Source organism: Theropithecus gelada, chromosome 8 (assembly GCF_003255815.1).
Source record: "Theropithecus gelada isolate Dixy chromosome 8, Tgel_1.0, whole genome shotgun sequence".
Taxonomy (NCBI): Eukaryota; Metazoa; Chordata; class Mammalia; order Primates; family Cercopithecidae; genus Theropithecus; species Theropithecus gelada.
The window spans coordinates 87,595,540-87,616,242 of NC_037676.1; the positions used below are offsets into that span (position 1 = coordinate 87,595,540).

Consider the following 20,703-nt stretch of genomic DNA (forward strand, 5'->3'; position numbering starts at 1 on the left):
AAAAAAAAAAGAAAAAAAAACAACAGATGCTGGCGAGGTAGTGGAGAAAAAGGAACGCTTTTACACTATCGGTGGGAATGTAAATTAGTTCAACCATTGTGGAAGACAGTGTGGTGATTCCTCAAAGATCTAGAGGCAGAAATACCATTTGACCCAGAGATCCCATTACTGGGTATACACCCAAAGAAATATAAATCATTCCATCATAAAGACACGTGCATGTGTTATGTTCATTTCTGCACTATTCACAAAAGCAAAGACATAGAATCAACCTAAATGCCCATCACTGATAGACTAGATAAAGAAAATGTGCTACATATATACCATGGAATACTATGCAGCCATAAAAGGGAACGAGATCATGTTCTTTGCAGGGACATGGATGAAGTTGGAAGCCATTATCCTCAGCAAACTAACGCAGGTACAGAAAACCAAACATTGCATGTTCTTACTTATAAGTGGGAGCTGAATGATGAGAAAACATAGACACATGGTGGGGAAAAACACACAACACACACCGGGGCCTGTGGGGGAAGAGGGCCATCGGGTGGAAAGAGAGCATCAGGAAGAACAGCTAATGGATACTGGGCATAATACCTGGATGATGAGATGATCTGTGCAGCAAACTGTCATGGCACATGTTTACCTATGTAACAAACCTCCTGCACGTGTACTCCTGAACTAAAAATAAAAGCTGAAGAAAAACAAAGCAAAACAAAGTATGATCCGAGGATCAGGAACATTTACATAACTTGGGAGCTTCTTAATTATGCAGACTCTCAGGCCCCACCCCAGACTTGCTGAATAAAAATCTACACTTTTATTTATTTTTGAGACAGGGTCTCACTCTGTCACCCAGGTTGGAGTGCAGTGGAGCTGTCTTGGCTCACTGCAGCCTCCGTCTCCCGGGTTCAAGCGATTCTCCCACCTCAGCCTCCCAAGTAGCTGAGATTACAGGCCTGTACCACCACGTCCAGCTAATTTTTTGTATTTTTAGTAGAGACGGGCTTTCACCATATTGACCAGACTGGTCTTGAACTCCTATGCTGAAGTGATCTGCCCAACTCGGCCTCCCAAAGTGCTGGGAGTATAGGCATGAGCCACCGTGCCCAACCAGAATCTACATTCCTAACAAGTACTCTAGGTGACAGATTTACACTCACATTTGAGGAGCAATGGCCTACAGCTCTCTGCAGTTTACTTCAGCTGTGGACCTTATCAATGAATATGAAAACTAAAATTCTTATTAAATAGTTACCCTAGGTAAGACCTTTATACGCCCCTCTGCTGGCGAGCTCCTACGTAGTTAGTTTTCTTACCAAACTCTGCCTGTTTACATCTCTGATATAGTCCTTAAGTGTGACTTATTTTGCTCGTAGTTGAAGTGATTTGTCACAATAGTATCTATGCAATCTCATTTCACAAACATGCCATCACTAGTGCTGTTTGTAAGTATTTGAGTTTTGTTCCATTTGAGGCACATTTCATGGCACCATTGTGGTTGGATGGGTCTATGCAACTAGTTCTGGTCAATACGTTTTCACTGCAGATGATGATGTTTTAAGCTTCTGAGATGCGAGATTTTATTTGTTATTGTAACATAATCTAGGCCATCCTTATTAACACATCATCCATCCTTGGTACTATTTCAAAACTATAATAGATAAAATGATGTTATAGCATCTACTTCAGGTTAAGTTGTACTCATCTGTATTTGGCCGTGCCAAATTGGCATCATTATTTTCTATGCTTCCTATCCTTTATTTTTCAGGTATCCGTCTATATGTGACACATGAATTTGAGTGAGATCAGACAATGAGTCCAATTTTTGCCTGAACCAATTCCTAAAACTCCCAATTTTTCAGTTCTGACCACTTAGCTATAATATTAGCTATATTCCATAAATAGACAAGGATCCAGGATTCCTTATGGCACTCTCAATCACACTCTCTATTGCTGTTTAATCTATGTCTCCTTCAGCCTACAGGAGGGAATGAGTAGTTCTCTAATATCACATGGATATGTACAAATGAGGATACCTGTGGAATCCTTACTGTGCACTAAGGTAGCAAACACTCTGTGAGACTTAGTTACCATTTATATAATTTTGAATATTCCATTTCTATTTCCTGACAAAGTATTAGGCTCACTTATCTGTGAGAAGGAGGTGCTGATCATCCTCAGTTCATAATAGGCAGCTCAGGTCATTGTGTGATAGGGAAGTTGGCATTATATTGACCCATGCTGCATGCGTGTGTGTGCAGTTTGCCTAGAGATGATTCAAAAGATGGCAGAGGTTTTACAAATCATTTGGCTCTCTGGGTCATGGGGTCCCAGAAGGGCCGCTTACTCTGCATCCTATCCTTTAATCCAAAATCTTGATTTAAAAGTACCTCAGACCAGGCATGGTGGCTCACATCTATAATCCCAGCACTCTAAGAGGCTGAGGCGGGTGGATCATCTGAGGTCAGGAGTTTGAAACCAGCCTGGCCAATCCGGTGAAACCCTGTCTCTACTAAAAATACAAAAATTAGCCAGGCATGATGGCAGGCACCTGTAGTCCCAGCTACTCGGGAGGCTGAGACAGGACAATTGCTTGAACCCAGGAGGCAGAGGCTGCAGTGAGCTGAGATCCCACCACTGTACTCCAGCCTGGGAAACAGAGTGAGACTCTGTCTAAATAAATAAATAAATAAATAAAAGTATCTCAACTCAAAGTCCCTAGTCTTTCAGTTTATGTACCGTTATGTATTTATGTTTATGCATTTATTTTCCAGCTTGTGCACTAGTGTGCATACAACTCACCAAATTCCCAAAGTCAAGATACGCTCTCTCCAAGACTGCTGAGCTCCTTCAAGATTGAGATGTTATGGAAACAGTTTCCAGTTTAACATTCTGGAAGATAATTAGAAAAAAGTCTTTTGCTCTCATCCCTTGGGGTCCCAGTATGGTCACTCACATGGCCAGACCCTGAGTTTTTTTGGGGATAACAGTTTAACCTCTTTCTTTTTTTGTTGAGGTATTAGGGGATAAAGAAAAGTTGCTAGCTTCCTTTATTAAACTCTATTAATATTAAATATTGTAGGTGGAATGGATAAAGTAAATACCTGGCCAGGCATGGTGGCTCCTTTCTATAATCCTAGCACTTTGGGAGGCCGAGGTGGGTGGCTCACTTGAGGTCAGGAGTTCAAGACCAGCCTGGCCAATATGGTGAAACCTCATCTCTACTAAAAATACAAAATTATCCGGGCGTGGTGGCACACACCTGTAATCCCAGCTACTCAGGAGGCTGAGGCAGGAGAATCACTTGAACCCAGGAGGCGGAGGTTGCAGTGAGCGGAGATCACGCCACTGCACCTCAGCCTGGGCAACAAAGTGAGATTCTGTCTCAAAAAAAAAAAAAAAAAAAAAAAGTACATATCCTTAGGTTGATATCACCATTGCAAGTCCCAGTAAATAAATCTCTGACAAATAGTAGATGAATCCACATGTTCCAGGCGTAGGAGAGTGAAGATGCCAATATTGTGACTACTTAATTCAGTTGGTAGATTTTCATCAAGAAGTCTTGATATCCCATCTAATTTATGATTTATGGGATGATCATAAATAACTGGAGGATTCAAAAGAGAGAGAATGGAACTCTAATGGTGATCCCTAATTATCTTCTTTATTTTTTAACTTCTTTTGGAGATATAGTGTTGCTACTCCTTGATAACACTGGTGGAGAGAGGGAGAAAAAGGGGTCTCACTTACTATGCCAAATCCTAAGGCTTGACTCGCAATTATACATTCCATGCAGTAGGGTGGATGTAACCATCATTTTTGTCCATGTGCCTCCTCTGGAGTTCATAAATCTAACAGTTGTTAGAGGGTCCCTAGAATCTGACTGTGTTCTTTCATTATGTCCCAGTCATGCTGGTATTCCCAACATTTATTGTCACAGCTTGGGATATAAGCCCCAGTCTGATCTAATTTCTTCCCATCAGATAGCTCATACCGTATCTTTCCTAGAGCACTTTACCAAATCTCTCACCCAGTTCTTACTTCCTGAAAGACCTGCTGGTTCAGGCATACAGGGATAGCCACCTACACAGCAAAACAAACACCTGCTTACTAGAACTTATGAAACAAAGGCTAGAATCAAATATAAACACCCTGATCCTTGCCCCAGAGTCTTGTTGAGCATATGTTCGGGCTTTAAAGAGATAAAAATCATCCTTTCTGTAGCAGGCACCCTCTCTCTGGTTTATATACATACTGAGAATGAATTAGGGGCATCAATCTGTGGTGTCTTATCTGAGGCTCACCCAACCAAAACATTCTTTTGCCATAGCAATACACCGTATCAGTTTCTTTCCACCAAGGGGTTGCTGTGCAGTTTTCCACCAGGGCTCCTACCAGGTTTCATAAAAGTGATATTTAGAAGAAAAGTCGTTACATCTGCAATTAGACTAAATTTTGCCTTGTCTTCCTTCAAGGAATGTACCAACTGCAGTCATTATACACATAGATTAAGTAAGCATGTGATTTATAGACGCAATTCGATTTTTCTCCATTTCTTTAAACTATTAGAATATCTTTTTATTTAAACCTAACGAAACAGTTGTTTCCACAACCTTGAGAATTTGGGAGTCTAGGTCCAATATTAGGAGAATCTTTGAAATCTTTCTAGGATTTCAATCACAGCCTGGCAATATTACCTCTAGTAGACAATTCTTTCAACATGCTTCATGGTTATGATTCCTTCTCTCCTACCCAGTCTCACCCTGCCATGGTCTGCTTTTGTAGTGCCATGGTTTTTGTGTTAGTTCATTTTTGTTGCTGTAAAGGAATACCTGAGGCTGGAAAATTTATGAGGAAAAGAGGGCTATTTGGCTCATGATTCTACAGGCTGTACAATCATAGCTCCATCATTTGCTTCTAGTGAGGGTCTCAGGAGGCTGCTGGTCATGATGGAGGGCAAGAAGAGCCACGGTCTCACACAGCGATGGATGCAGCAAGAATGAGAGGAGGAAGTTCCAGGCTCATTTAAATAACCAGCTTTTGAACTCAGAGTGAGAACTTACTCATTACCAGTAGGACCACACCAAGACACTCATGAGGGACCTGCCCCCATGACCCTAACACCTCCCACCAGGCCCCACCTCCAACACTGGGGATCAGAATTCAACATGAGATTTAAACAGGACAAAACATCCAAACCATATCAGCTTTCAATGGATTATTTTATTTTTGTTAAATCATTTTTTGTTTTCATCTACATACTACTGTATTTGTTGGTAATGTATCTGTCTTGCTTTTAGATTCTATTTTCTTAGGCTATGTCTCATTGAGAATAGGACATGGTGAGAGGCTTTGAGATCTGTCTACACCACTTCTTCCCGTTGTCTTTAAACCTTTGGTGGTATGAGGAGGGGCTTCTTTGATCGTCAGATTTTTTTTTTCCCCCTGAATAGTGGTGAAGAGAACATTGCTTTGTAACCTAATCCTGGAAAGCCCCTCCTAATCTCAGTATTAACAATGTTGGCATGCATCACCTATTATTTTGTCAACATTACTGAACTTACAAAATCTGTGTGCTTGCTGTCTTTAGTGATGCAATCTTCATAAAGTTTTGCAAAAACGTAGAGTACTAGTCGCTAAATAAAACTTAAAATCTCTCTAGTGTATGAATTATATTTCTATGTATGCTTGAGTATAATCTGCACTTCCTGTTTCTACTTATAGGGTACAAACTTCTGAAGACAAAGTGTATGCATTTTCTCTCATATTGTTGTACCAAGCATATCATGAGTGGGCAAAGAATGATGTTGTTTATCATAACAAAAGGATTCATAATCTTTGAAACATATATTTTTATTTTTTTTAACCTAGAAAGTGCAGAAGATAGATGTTTGTATGACGGAGTTTCACTCTTGTTGTCCAGGCTGGAGTGCAGTGGTGCGATCGTGGCTCACTGCAACCTCTGCCTCCCAGGTTCAAGTGATTCTCCTGCTTCAGCCTCCCAAGTAGCGGGGATTGCAGGCACATGCCAACACGCTCGGCTACTTTTTTGTATTTTTAGTAGAGACGGGATTTCACCATGTTGGTCAGGCTTGTCTCGAACTCCTGACCTCAGGTGATCCACCCACCTTGGCCTCCCAAAGTGCTAGGATCACAGGTGTGAGCCACTGTGCCTGGCCTGTATGTTGCAAGGTTTTGAAAGGAAAAATGGAAAACTGTATTTTATTTTCACTAACAGATTACAAGAAGGAGGTATTAGGGTTGATGTAGCAGCCTTCTGATGGAGATTTGTTAGCTCAAAGGGCATCTGAGAGTTTCAAGTTCCAACCATTCATGATCACTGAATGGGCTAATTGCACTTAAAAAATCAGTCTGCATGGCCGGGTGTGGTGGCTCATGCCTGTAATCCCAGCACTTTGGCAGACCAGGGTGGGTGGATCACCTGAGGTCAGGAGTTCGAAACCAGCCTGACCAACATGGTGAAACCCCATCTCTACTAAAAAAACAAAATTAGCTGGGCATGGTGGCACATGCCTGTAATCCCAGCTACTAGGGAGGCTGAGGCAGGAGAGTCGCTTGAACCTGGGAAGCGGAGGTTGCAGTGAGCTGAGATCATGCCATTGTACTCCAGCCTGGGCAACAAGAGCAAAACTCCATCTCAAAAAAAAAAAAAAAAAAAAAAAAAAAAAAGTCTGCCATCATCAATAAACAAAATTGTGTTGGATTTTCTTAAATATTTAACTACCAGATTATGACAAAACTGTACATATTGTAAATTGATCCTGAATCTCTATAAAAATGGCATTTGTGAAATTCCACAAATGTTAGATACTATAAGTTTAAAGAGCTGTGGACTAATAAATTGTTCTATTTCAAAATATTTAAGCCTTCCCTCTTAGTCCTGAACTAGCTAAGGAGCTGCACTTCCAAAATGCATTTAAAAAAGAAAATTTAATCAGGGGCATATAAACAATATTATAATAGATAATAGTATCTACCCAACTAATCAGCATAATTTGAATTTAATGAAGGATTACTGTCATGCATTTATTACCCTTACAGGTCAATGAAATGTAGTTTAGTTCAATTTTTTTTTTTTTTTTTTTTTTTTTAAAGATAGATTCTCACTCTATCACCCAGGCTGGAGTGCAGTGGCAGGATCACAGGTCACTACATCCTTGACCACTTGGGCTCAAGTGATCCTCTCACCTCAGCCTCTCTAGTGGCTGGGGCTACAAGTGTGCGCTACCACACCCGGCTAATTTTTGTAGTTTTTGTAGAAATGGGTTTTTGCCATGTTGTCCAGGCTGGTCCTGAGCTCCTGGGCTCAAGCGATCCTCCTCTCTCAGCCCTCCAAAGTGCTAGGATTATAAACAGTGAGTGCCCGGCCAGGCGTGAGCACCCAGCCAGTTTTGACTTTTGCTGGAAATAATTTTTAAGCCTTTGTCAGAAATGGCACAAAGAACTGATGTAGGAATTTACAGACTTTTGAGAGTTATTTCCTTTATAGTCAAAAGGATACAGAAATAAAAGTTAGATTACAAAACTGATCAATATCATGTTCTTAAAGGTTATTTGTATCATAACTTTTTAAAAATCATGCTTCTTAGTTTTTTTAAAAAAATAGAATTTTTAAAAACATTTAGCAATATTTAAAAACCTTTTGCATTATCAATCTCTGTTCTTTGTCGATTTTTAGGAAAAATATATATTGCACTATTTTTCATTGTGCTATGTGGTGTTTCTCAAAGAGTGACTATGTTGTGCATTAGAATTATCTGAACTGTGAAAAATGTGGACTCACAGGTCATATTCTCATATCAAATGCTAATTTGATCCCTGGGGTTTGGATCCAAGCATCTATATTTTTAACAAACATTGTAGATTATTTTTCTTCCTAAGGTCTGGGAACCACTGGTATAAGTGATTTTTAGCTCTTCAGACAGACATAAGATTTTGAATGCTAATTAAAATGGCTGCTAATTTGTGAATAATTTCTAATTGAACCCCAGGCAATCTAAAGAGATGAAAAATTCATTGTGAAAAACACAAATAACAGTACAAAATAAATTTTTAATTGACCTTTTAGAATCACTAATAATTGCTTTATAGAAAACCTTTTAAAGCTGAAATTTAAAAGATATTGTTTTTAAAAATTACCAAGATAGCTACTATAAAATATGATTACATGCCATGAACTGAACTATATCTCCCCAAAATTTGTATGCTGAAACCCTAACCCTCAATGTGATGGTATTTGCAGGTGGGGCCTTTGGGAGGTGATTAGGTTTAGATGAAGTCATGAAGATTGAGCCCTCAGATGGAATTAGTGCCCTTATAAGAAATCTGAGAGCTTGTGCTCTCTCTGTTCTGTCTCTCTCTCTCTCTGTCTGCCATATGAGGACACAATGAGAAAGCCACAATCCGACAGCCAAGAAGGGGGCCCTCACCACAGCCTGGCCATGGCAGCCTCCTGATCTTGGACTTGCAGCCTCCAGAACTGTGAGAAAATTAATTTCTGTTATTTAAGTCACCCAGTTTATGGTACTTTCTGAAACTAAGACACCATAGAAGTGTAAGTTTTAAAAATATCAATACATTTAGTTTTATTAATTCCTGTCCCTGCACATATAACAGAATGTTCTGTTATAAAGTTAAAAACAAATTAGAATCTTCCTAATTCAGTACGTTCTAAGAAATACTCTTTGACAATAATCAATAAAATAAATTTGCAAAACATGTCAGATCACATAGAGATAGCCTTTCTCACATAGGTTGTTGGAAAATGGTTGCATCAACTGAATTTTTCATGTTTTACTTCAGATTTTCAATTTTAAGTTTATAGATTTATTTGATTAAAATAAAGGCTATTATGAATAGGTTATTAATAAAGGTTATAAAGTTCTGTGCCTATGATGTGTTATATAAATGGTGTGTTCAGCTTCACTAGTTAACGCTGCTGTTGTATTTGATGCTACTTCAGTGACCTTTTTTTGTTAGTTTATTGTTATGTAAAATTTAGCAAAATCTTTCTTTGCATGAAATCTTCTTGATTAATTACTGCCATATGGAATCATCTTTTTTTTTTTTTTTTTTTAAGACAGAGTCTCACTTTGTTGCTCAGGCTGAAGTGCAGTGGTGCCATCTCGGTTCACTGCAACCTCTGCCTCCCAGGTTTAAGAGATCCTCCTGCCTCAGCCTCTGGAGTAGCTGGGACTATAGGCGGGCACTATCATGCGCGGCTAATTTTAATTTTTGTATTTTTAGTAGAGATGGGGTTTTTACCATGTTGGCCAGGCTGGTCTCGAACTCCTGACCTCAAATGATCTGCCTGCCTTGGCCTCCCAAAGTGCTGGGATTACAGACGTAATCACCAGTAAGCCACCGCTACTGGTCTCATTCACCTAATCTTTATTGTCTACTATATTCAAAGTGTTGAGTGTGACACCAAGTCATTTAAAATTTAGTCTGGATTCTCAAGAGTTTGTAATATAATGAGGAAAAAAAATCCCAACTTTCTTTTACTCGTATCTCCATGATGTCATTTGCCATCAACGGTTTGGAATATCACTGAAGTCCAAGGGCCTGTGGCTACCCAATATTCCAAATACAATATAATTTGGTTCAAATAAGATACTAAGAACTTTGGTCAAACACAGGAGATCTGGAATCTAACGGCCTGTCTTTGGCAATTCACAACTTCTCTCTCTACGCGTTTCTCTATGTAGAAAGGAAAGGCCTTAGAAAGGACTGATGAAAACCAACCCTAACACTCCACGATGCCTTTTCCTGTACTCCGAATCTAAAAGGATGAGCTATAAAGTAAAACGTTGCACTTGGTCCAAGTCATTGAAATATTTGCAAACGATGCTAGAGCTTGAAAGAGCAAGATAGCAGAAACCGTCCAGAGAAAGTAAGTAACCCACTGCAGCAGCTCTGCAAACTGAGCAGTCAACCAACTTCACGGCTCAAAAACGTTTGGCCGCTGGGCGTTGTGACTTTCTGCCCAGATAAAAGTCTTTTTTCTTTTGTTTCCTTTTTTTCTTTCTCCCTGCTTTGCCGCGTGAGATTACCATTCCTCGGGTCAGCTCGCGAACGCCAGGGCGGCGAGTGTGAAACACACGCGCCGACACCCCTCCTCCTCCTCGTGCGCTCCTCCTTCCTACAGAAAAATGTGTTTCTAGGCAACGGCGGGCGGCGGCGTCACTTCCTGCCATTTAAACTCAGGTCCCCACCCCTCGCAGCCCCTTCTCCTCGTTTCCACCCCCTCCCCCCACGGTCGTGGGCCTCATTCACGCTTCCCCGGGCTTGGGGAGGGGGCGGAGACCCGGCGTGACAAGCGGCCGAGACTCCCGTGGGCGCCGCACACCTGTTGTTTGCAGCAGCCAGCGACCAGTACTGCCGCTCTCGACCGGCGGGGAAGCGGCCGCAGCGGAGCCGACCCGGCAGGTGGCCGCGGGCGGGGCCGGCGAGCGAAAGTGCGCGGGGGCCCGACCACCGCGGGGCCGGGACGCGATGGCGGCGGCAGAGCCCGCGAGCTCGGGCCAGCAGGCGCCGCCAGGGCAGGGGCAGGGCCAGCGGCCGCAGCCGCAGCCTCCGCAGGCGCAAGCCCCGCAGCCGCCGCCGCCGCAGCAGCTTGGGGGCGCCGGGGGCGGCAGCAGCAGGCACGAGAAGAGCCTGGGGCTGCTCACTACCAAGTTCGTGTCGCTGCTGCAGGAGGCCAAGGACGGCGTTCTGGATCTCAAAGCGGTGAGCTCGGGAGGCGGGGACGGGGGCGGACTTCGGAACCCGTGGGTCCCGGGGAAGCCCAGCCCCTCGCCGCGTGGGTCTAGCGGCGTGGTGTAGACGCGCCTAGCGGGGACCCGGGACCGGACAGTCCGAGGACCATGTGGCCTGCGCCCAGGTCCTGGACGCCAGGATGGGGGAGGGACGAGGGACCAGGATGGCCCCGAGCGGACGCGTAACCAATAGGGCCCGGCGCCACGCCGGGCTCTCGACAAAGAGCCCAGGACCTCGAGCGCGCCCGCGTGGCTTCTGTCTCCGGGCGCAGGGACCTGAGGGCAACCGAGTGTCTGTTGCTCTGCGTCCACCTGTGGCAGAGGCTCACGGGGTAACGGGCGCTTTGCCCGGAGACACCGTGGATATCGATTTTGCTGTTAAGAATGGATGGTTTTAATAGGCAATTCCAGTTGGAACCATGTTCCTGTAGTTTAAATAAAAAGGAGGAAAAACAAAACCCAGTCTGCCATCTCTACCAGATGAAAGGAAAAAAAAAAAAGACTACTTCTTTCCACGCCCCTCCCCGATAAAATAGTATTGTCTTCCTTATGCACTTCTTTCATCACCCTGATAGTTAGGAGGGGTATTTGATTTGTGACTTCATGTGGCATGTGGCATGGGTTTCTAAAAATGAGATCTGCTATCACACAAAAAGGGGATATTTTACAACTTTCATCCAAAGAGGTGGAAGTGCTCAGTGAACTTTCTCCCTGCGTCGTCCTTTACTGCGTTCAGATTTTTCAAACAGGAGCAGGCATCAAAAGCTGTTCTGTCATACAGAATGACTTAACCGATCTAGGAAGGATTTGGAAGAATTCACCAGCGCTCAGGATAAAGAGAATGTGGTCACTCTGCGCGCCAAGTTTAAGAACCAAAGTTTTAGAAACAAACAAAAAGTACTACTAACCTGTCAGTAATCACTGCAAATCCCCTTTGACTCCCTAAATGTGTCCTTGGAGGATTGGGACCAGCACCCAGGGGAGTGCCTGGACCACCTTACCTGGCTAGAGAGTGTCACTGCATTCTCAAGGCTCTGCATAAAGCAGTGGCAGCTCCCTGAATGTAAGGGCCAAGACTTGCAGGGGCCAACTCTTCCGCTAGAAGCCTTCCTCCAGTGTAGCCCAAGGGGAAGTAGATCTTTCAGTGCCCTCTCCGTTCCCTGGATATAGTTGGTGTTCAGTCAGTGATTGTTGAACTGAATTATCTAAATTGTTCAACTTCATACAAGTCAGGCATGCTGCACATAATTTGCATTTTGGTAAGTAATTTCTACTATTTTCTTTTTGAAACGTTATTCCTGGAATTTTTTTTCCCACCTCTAGAAATTCCTTGTTCTCTTTTTTCCACCACAGCCCCTTTTTCCATTCTCTCCCTGAAAGTGATGTATGGCATGTGTAGTATTTAAACTGTAGTGAATTAAAATGGATTCTGTTTAAAGAATTTCACAGGAAGTCATGAGGTTATCAGAGAAAGCCAGGAATGTTACAAAGTACAGGTTGCAAACTGCTGTTCAAAATCTAGAAATTCAGCTGTAGCCTGTGACTTTATTGTAAGAAAATCAGGGAAGTTTGGGGTTTTCCAGATAAAACTGAACTCTGATAACCAGACTTTGAGGTCTTCTCCCTCAGCTTGCCTCAGGACATGGTGTAACTTTGCCCTTTCTTGACTTGAAATTCTTTAGCTTCCTCCTGTTTCATCTGTGGCCATATAATTGCCCTACAGAAGTCACAGAGGCAGTGAGTAGGATATAAAGTTTGATATTTCATAGCAATAATTGCTTTATTCATTCTGGAACTCTCTTAAAAATTTGAAGGTTTCTACAATAACACTATGTCTCATATTAATGACTTTATACTCCTAGAAAAGAGTTTGAATGTCATTAGTTTTCATATATATGTATGAAAAACATATACATTTTATGTATTTTACATCTTTTTCATTTATTTATATATACTTATATATGTAAAAATCTTACATTGAAATCTTTCTAATGATATTTCTTGTTGTACACCATAGTAAAAGATCATTAAGACTTTTTTTTTTTTTTTTTTTTTTGAGATGACGTCTCACTATTGCCCAGGCTGGAGTGCAGTGGTGTGATCTCTGCTCACTGCAGCTCTTGCCTCCCGGGTTCAAGCAATTCTCCTGCCTCAGCCTCCCAAGTAGCTGGGATTACAGGTGCCCGCCACCATTCCTGGCTCATTTTTGTATTTTTAGTAGAGATGGGGTTTCACCATGTTGGCCAGGCTGGTCTTGAACTCCCAACCTCAAATGATCCGCCCGCCTTAGCCTCTCAAAGTGCTGAGATTACAGGTGTGAGCCACTATACCATGCCCATTAAGACATGTTTGATAATACATATTAAAGATGGACTCACACTGACAATTACAAATTTCCTCTAATTTGAAATTATAAAGACACATTTTCTCTTTTTCTTGTATTCTTACTTTGGTGGGGGCATATTTCAGCATAATTTTTTTGAAACTTTTAAGTTATACACTTGACTTTTTAAAAGCAGTTGAAGGAACTATGTATATATATGGTTTTTTGGTTGGTTTTGTTTTTTTGTTTGTTTGTTTTGAGACAGGGTCTCATTCTGTCGCCCAGGCCAGAGTGCAATGGTACAATCTCAGATCAATGCAACCTCCACTTCCCGGGCTCAAGTGATTCTTCTGCCTCAGCCTCCCAAGTAGCTGGCACTACAGGTGTACACCATTATGCCTGGCTAATTTTTGTATATTTAGTAGAGACAGAGTTTTGCCATGTTGTCCAGGCTGGTCTCGAACTCCTGAGCTCAAATGTATTCACCTACCTTGGTCTCCCAAAGTGCTGGGATTACAGGCATGAGCCACCGCACCTGGCTTTGAAGAAACAGTTTTTGAATATTCCAAATAATAAAAAAAGTATATCAAACTTCAAGTAAAATATTCAAATATTTTGGATATCATAAAGTATCCTAGACCACATAGATGCTATTTCTTTTCTGTCTTATACTGCTGAAGAATAAGAATGTAAGGTTGTATCTTAGTGACACATTTCTTCTTAATAGTATAATTAATTGAAAACATGGCTTGGCCAGGTGTGGTGGCTCACACCTGTAATCTCAGCACTTTGAGAGGCTGAGGTGGGCGGATCACCTGAGGTCAGGCGTTCGAGACCAGCCTGCCCACCATGGCGACACCCCTCTCTACTAGAAATACAAAAAAATTAGCCAGGTGTGGTAGTGGGTGCCTATAATCCCAGCTACTTGGGAGGCTGAGGCAGGAGAATTGCTTGAACACAAGAGGCGGAGGTTGCAGTGAGCCGATATCGCATCACTGCACTCCATCCTGGGCGACAAGCAAAACTGTGTCTCAAAAAATAAAAACATGGCTCAACACAGAAAATCAATTTTAATAAAGCTGTTATAGTGTAACTTAACAATTAGGAGGCAATAGAAAGACATTGAAAGTGATTTGAGGAAAGTTTATTCATTATCTCTGCAGCTTCACCCATACTATATAGTCTCATTTACAGTAGTGGAGGTGGGATAGTTATTATTTCTTTATTCCAGTGAGATAAGAAATTATATCATGGTTATTTCAAGCTATGTGGTTTGCCAGTTTATGCTGTTAATAGCTAATATATATCAAGAACTTACTACATGCAAAACATTTTACATGTTTTTAGCTAATGTTATCCTCTTAACAACAGTGAACATTTTGGCAGAATAGCCCCATTTCACAGCATAAGAAACTTCTAGTTAAGTAGGCCAAGATAGGTTAGATAACTTGCCTGGAGTTATACAGTAGAAAGTGAGAGCTAAGATTCAAAACTAGACCATTTATTGTTATTCTCTGTTATACCATCTTTCAGTCGTCTTCAAAAATAAATGTATGTAGGTAGGTTTCCATTTGTGTAAGGGCATGGAAAAATGCATGATTATTCTTATTCCTCTGCCCATTGTGAAAAGGGAGGTACTGCGCTCCTGAAAATGAGGGTATTGGTGGCAAATTCTGTTATTGCATAAATTAAGCTAGGATTCCACTTGTTCACAGTTAAGAATTTGAACAACTGTTAAGATAGTCATGACTATGTATCTGTATGTTGTTTTGAAAATTCCTATTAAATGTAAGTTATAATTAAATTTATACATCTTATTTGCCATTTTGGTGTCATCTTGAGCTTTTTTAAGCATGATGAAGATTGCTTATCTCCTTTATTATAATTCTTTAACTTACAAATTACCTGAATGATACCTGAGTTAATGTGATAAAGTATGGTGCGTCTTATCTGACAGGTCCCTGATGCATACCCGTTTATGATAGCCTGAGTTACGTACATCCTGGGATAAATAAATAATTTAAGACCCTAGTTTGGCCGGGCGTGGTGGCTCATGCCTGTAATCCCAGCCCTTTGGGAGGCTGAAGCAGGCGGATCATGAGGTCAGGAGATCGAGACCGTCCTGGCTAACACGGTGAAACCCCGTCTCTACTAAAAATACAAAAAAAATTAGCCGGGCATGGTGGCGGGCGCCTGTAGTCCCAGCTACTCAGAAGTCTGAGGCAAGAGAATGGCGTGAATCTGGGAGGCGAAGCTTGCAGTGAGCCAAGATCGCGCCTCTGCACTCCAGCCTGGGTGACAGAGCGAGACTCCATCTCAAACAACAACAACAACAACAACAATAAAAGACCCTAGTTTATAATACCGGGCAAATATTTTAAGGTAGAATTAGCCTAAGGAGAGATATGTGGGTAGTACAGCCAGAACTTTAGTGCGTGCTTACAGATTCTCAGGACCTTTCAACTCCTGGGTGTATACCCAAAGAATTGAAAGCAGGGCCTCAAGAAGGTGTGTATACACCTGTGTTCATAACAGCAGCATTCATAATAGCCAAAATGCGGATGGAATCCCAATGTCCATCAATAGATGAGTAGCTTAACAAATTATGGTATATATACAATGGAATATTCTTCAGCCTTAGAAAGGAAGAAAATGCTGACATATGCTGCAACATGATGAACTGAGGATATAACGCTAGGTGAAATAAGTCAGTCACAAAAAAAGATAAATACTGTATGATTCCACTTATGTGAGGTACCTAGAGTAGTCAAATTCTTAGAGGCAGAATGGAGAAGGGTGGTTACCAGGGGTTGAGGGAAGACAGAATGGAATTTGTTGCTTAATGGATGTTAGAGGCTGAAATATGTCCCCCAAAATTCATATGTTGAAGACTTTACCTCCATACCTCAGAATGTGATTGTATTTGGAGATAGGGCGTTTGAAGATAATTAAGCTAAAATTAAGCTGTGACCTGATCTAATCTGACTGGGGGCCTTATGAGAAAGGGGAAATTTGGATATACAAAGAGACGCCACGGATGCTCCCACCCAGAGGAAAGACCATGTGAGGACACAGCAGGAAGGTGATCATCTGTAAGCCAAGGAGCGAGGCCTCTGAAGAAACCAAATGGGCCAATGAATGCCTTGATCTTGGACTTCTAGCTTCCAGAATTGTGAGAAAATAAATTTCTGTTGTTTAAGCCACCCAGCCTGTGGCACTTCGTTTTGGTAGCCCTAGCAAACTAATACAATGTGTATAGTTTCAGGTTTGCAGGATGAAGTGTTCTGATGATTGGTTGCACAATGTTGAGAATGTACTTAATACTACTGAACTGTACACTTAAAATGATTAAGATGATAAATTTGATGTTTTATGTATCTTGCCACAAACTATCAACAATGAGATACCACTGCATATTTATTAGAATGGTGAAAAATCCAAAAGACTGACAACACTAAAAGCTAGCAAGGATGTGGAGCAACAGGAACTCTCATTCATTGGTGATGAAGATGCAAAATGGTATAGCCACTTGGGAATACAACGTAGCAGTTTCTTAGAAAACTAAACATATTCTTACCATACAATCCAGTAATTGTGTTCCGTGGTATTACCCAAAAGAGTTGAAAACTCATGACTACACAGAAACCTAGATACATAGATATTCATAGCATCTTAATTCATAATTGCTGAAACTTGGGAAGCAACCACGATACTCTTCAGCAGGTAAAAATATAAATGTTGTACATCCAGACAATATAGTATTATTCATGAAAAGATATGGAAGAACTTTAAATGCATATTACTAAGTGAAGGAAGCCAATCTGAAAAGACTGTGAACTCTATGATTCCAACTATATGACATTCAGAAAAAGGCAAAACTAAGGAGACAGTAAAATATCAGTGGTTGCCAGAGGCTAGAAGGTAGGGGGGATGAATAGATGGAGCACAGACTGTGTTTAGGGTAGTGAAGCTATTCTGAATGGTACCATAATGATGAATACATGTCATTATGCATTTGTCAAAACTCATAGTGTAAAACAGCAAGAGTTAACCCTAATGTGAACTATGGATTTTGGATGATAATCATGTGTAGGTTCATCAACTGTAAGAAATGTACCACTCTGGTGCAGGACGTTGATAATGGGGGAGGTTGTGCATGAGCAGGGACGGGGGCATAGGGGAGCTTTCTCTACATTTTGGTCAATTTTGATGTGAATTTAAAACTGCTTAAAAATACAAAGCCTTTGTTACCTGTGGAAATAGAACTAAAATAAAATATGAAGCCTATTAAAACACATAGATAAAGATACATCTATTCCAGGGTCTAATCATTAAACATCTATCAAATGCAAGGCGTTTGGCTAAATGGAAGAAATAATTCTCAGGAGACAAAAGCTATATCATAGTGAAAAATATTATACTATTACTAAATGACTGGCACTGTGCCAGGTACTTTCCTTGTGTTCATTTAATCCTTATAGCAAAAGTATAAAGGAGATACTACATCTGCATTTTCTGATTAGGAAATCAAGTCATAAAGAAGTTAAATGGCGTACCTGATATCCACAGTAAGTGAAATACAATAATCTAATGCCAGAATTGATGCCATGAACCAACATGCTAAGCAAATGGTATACCTACCTCTGAAGGTTTTTTTGTTTGTTTTTTTATGAAATGGAGTCTTGCTCTGTCACCCAGGCTGGAGTGCAGTGGTGCCATCTCAGCTCTCTGCAACTTCCACCTCCTGGGTTCAAGCAATTCTCCCACCTCAGCCTCCTGAGTAGCTGGGATTACAGGCGCTTGCCACCACACCTGGCTAATTTTTGTATTTTTTTTTTTTTTAGTACAGATGGGGTTTCACCATATTGGCCAGGCCGGTCTCAAACTCCCAACCTCAAATGATCCACCCACCTCAGCTTCCCAAAGTGCTGGGATTACAGGTGTGAGCCGCTGCTCCCGGCCCTGAAGTTTTGGCATGATTTGAAAAAACAACTTTAATAGATAAAAGAAGAAAGGGAGTCAGCCATCTCATTTTTCTAGTTCTGGACAAGATAAATTGACTTAAAACTTAAGACACCAGTTCTGAGTTTTTGGTCCTTATCCTGCCACTTCCCATCAGTGAACATGGCCACGAAATGTTTGGATGAGATACCTATTAATGTGCTTACACATATATTTGACTGGGTATGTATATTGTATTATGCCATTTCTTTAGTATGATAAATATTGGTATTTTAAAAAATATTTATTTTTTCTGTTTGTATTTTTTAAATTGATAGATAAAATTGTATATATTTATCATATACTGTATGATGTGTTGAAGTATATATACATTGGCTAGCTAATTAATATATGCATTGCCTCACATAGTTATGATTTTTGTGGTGAGAACACTTAACATCCAGCATTTTTTTTGTTTTATTTTTTACTTTTTGGGAAGAGTGATTAAAAAACTTTATTACAGAAAATCAGTGCATCCAGTGTCCCCAAATACATTTGTGACAAGAACAGACACACACAGGAGATACAGACAGTAGTCACTACATCATAGCCTTGTTCTTTCCAAAGGCTAAAACATCATTCAAGAATGGGGTGAGGTGGTTAGAGGGAGCAGGTACTATCCTTTTAAATGGAAAAAAAAAAAGCAACAGGTTGGCATCTTAAGAACACATATGGTGGACCCAGAAATCAAACTAAGCCTAAGCGTTAGGTAACATCATGCCACTTACAGCATCTCCGAGAAACTAGGGCATTACTCCATTAGAGGAACAATCTTGTGGCAGTGTGAAAATGTTGAGTAGTGGTCTTGCTGCACCAGCTAATGGACCAAGTGGCCTCAACTTGACAGCCTCTTTAAAACTCGGTGTTTGCCTAATCAAAGATCATTTGACAAAACTGCTTCCCCACTTCTGCTTAGCTACTTTGGAAGCACAAAAGTTACCCCTTTCCATACTTTGCCTTTCCCTGGTTGGTATGTCTAGTTATGAGATAGACAGGTACCACTTAACAAATCACTCCCTTTTGACTACAGGTTGTTTCTCTTCCATATTTGATGAGGCTAACATCCCGCATTTTTCTTAGCACAGTATAGGCTGGTGCAAAAGTAATTGTGGTTTTTGCAATTTAATCACAAAAACCACAATTACTTTTGCACTAACCTAGTACAATATGTTACGAGCTACACTCACCATATTTTACAATAGATTGCTTGAACTTCTTTCTAATTGAAATTTGTATCCTTTGACCAATACCTCCCCAACCACTCCTCCCTGCCCCACCCCAGGCCCAGGTAACCATCATGCTACTCTCTACTTCTATGAGATCAACATTTTTACATTCCACATTTGGGTGAGATCATGTGGTGTTTCTCTTTCTGTGCCTGATTTATTTTGTTTAACATAATGTTCAGTTCCAGTGGGTTCAGTTCCAAACCACCACAATAAGATGAATATTGCAATAAAATGAGTCCCACAGATTTTTTTGTTTCCCAGTGCATAGAAAAGTTACATTTACACTATACTTTATTAAGTATGCAGTAGCATGTCTTAAAAAGAAGTGTACAGACCTTAATTAGAAAATCCTATATTGTTTAAAAATGTTAATGATCATCTGAGCCTGCATTAAGTCAATCGTTTTGATAGTAGAGATCTTGCCTCAATGTTGATGGCTGCTGACTAATCAGGGTATGGTGGCTGAAGGTTGGGGTGGCTGTGGCAATTTTTAAAAGAAGACAAAAATGAAGTTTGCAACATCAATTGACTCTTCCTTTCACAAAAGATTTCTCTGTAGCAAAGATTTCTCTGTAGCATAAAATGCTGTTTGATGGCATTTTACCCACATTAGAACTTCTTTCAAAATTGGAGTCAGCCCTCTCAAACCTTCTTGTGCTTTATCAACTAAACTTGTGAAATATTTAAAATCCTCTGTTGTCATTTCAACGATGTTCACAGCATCTTCACTAGGAGTAAATTCCATCTCAAGAAACCACTTCCTTTGCCCATCCATCATACACCAGTATTCATCTATTACAGTTTCATCATAAGATTGCAGCAATTCAGTCACATCTTCAGGCTTCACTTCTAGTTCTATTGCTTTTTTTAAATTGAATCTTTAGTTTCCTTCACTGAAGTCCTGAACACCTCAAAGTCATTCATGAGGGTTGGAATCAACTTCTTCCAAACTTCTGTTAATATGGATATTTTTGCCTCCTCTCATGAATTATGGATGTTCATAATGGTATCTAGAATGGTGAATCCTTTCCAGAAAGCTATACTTTGTCCAGATCTGTCAGAGGAATCAATATCTGTGGCAGCTATAGGTTTACAAAATGTGTTTCAAAAGAAAACTTGAAAGTCAGAATTACTCCTTCATTCATGGGCTGGAGAATGGAGGTTGTATTAGCAGGCATGAAAACAACATTAATCTCTTTGTTCATCTCCATCAGACCTCTTGGGTGATCAGGTGCATTGTCAAAGAGCAGTAATATTTTGAAAGGAATCTTGTTTTCTGAGTAGGTCTTAACAGCAGGCTGAAAATATTTAGTAAACCACACTGTAAACAGATGTACTGTCATCCAGGATTTGTTGTTCCATTTATAGA

The 20,703-nt window shown here is 40.7% G+C and overlaps 1 protein-coding gene across 3 annotated transcripts in view; it reads left to right on the forward strand.

Annotated features, from left to right (window-relative positions):
• Window positions 1-10,153: 10,153 nt before the first annotated feature.
• Window positions 10,154-20,703, forward strand: part of E2F5 (E2F transcription factor 5) — a 47,222-nt gene continuing 36,672 nt past the window's right edge. For all 3 annotated transcript variants that reach the window (XM_025394657.1, XM_025394656.1, XM_025394658.1), the window contains exon 1: window positions 10,154-10,752. In XM_025394657.1, the coding sequence (XP_025250442.1) occupies window positions 10,519-10,752 (234 nt within the window). In that variant the 5' untranslated portion in view covers window positions 10,154-10,518. The remainder of the gene's footprint in view (window positions 10,753-20,703) is intronic.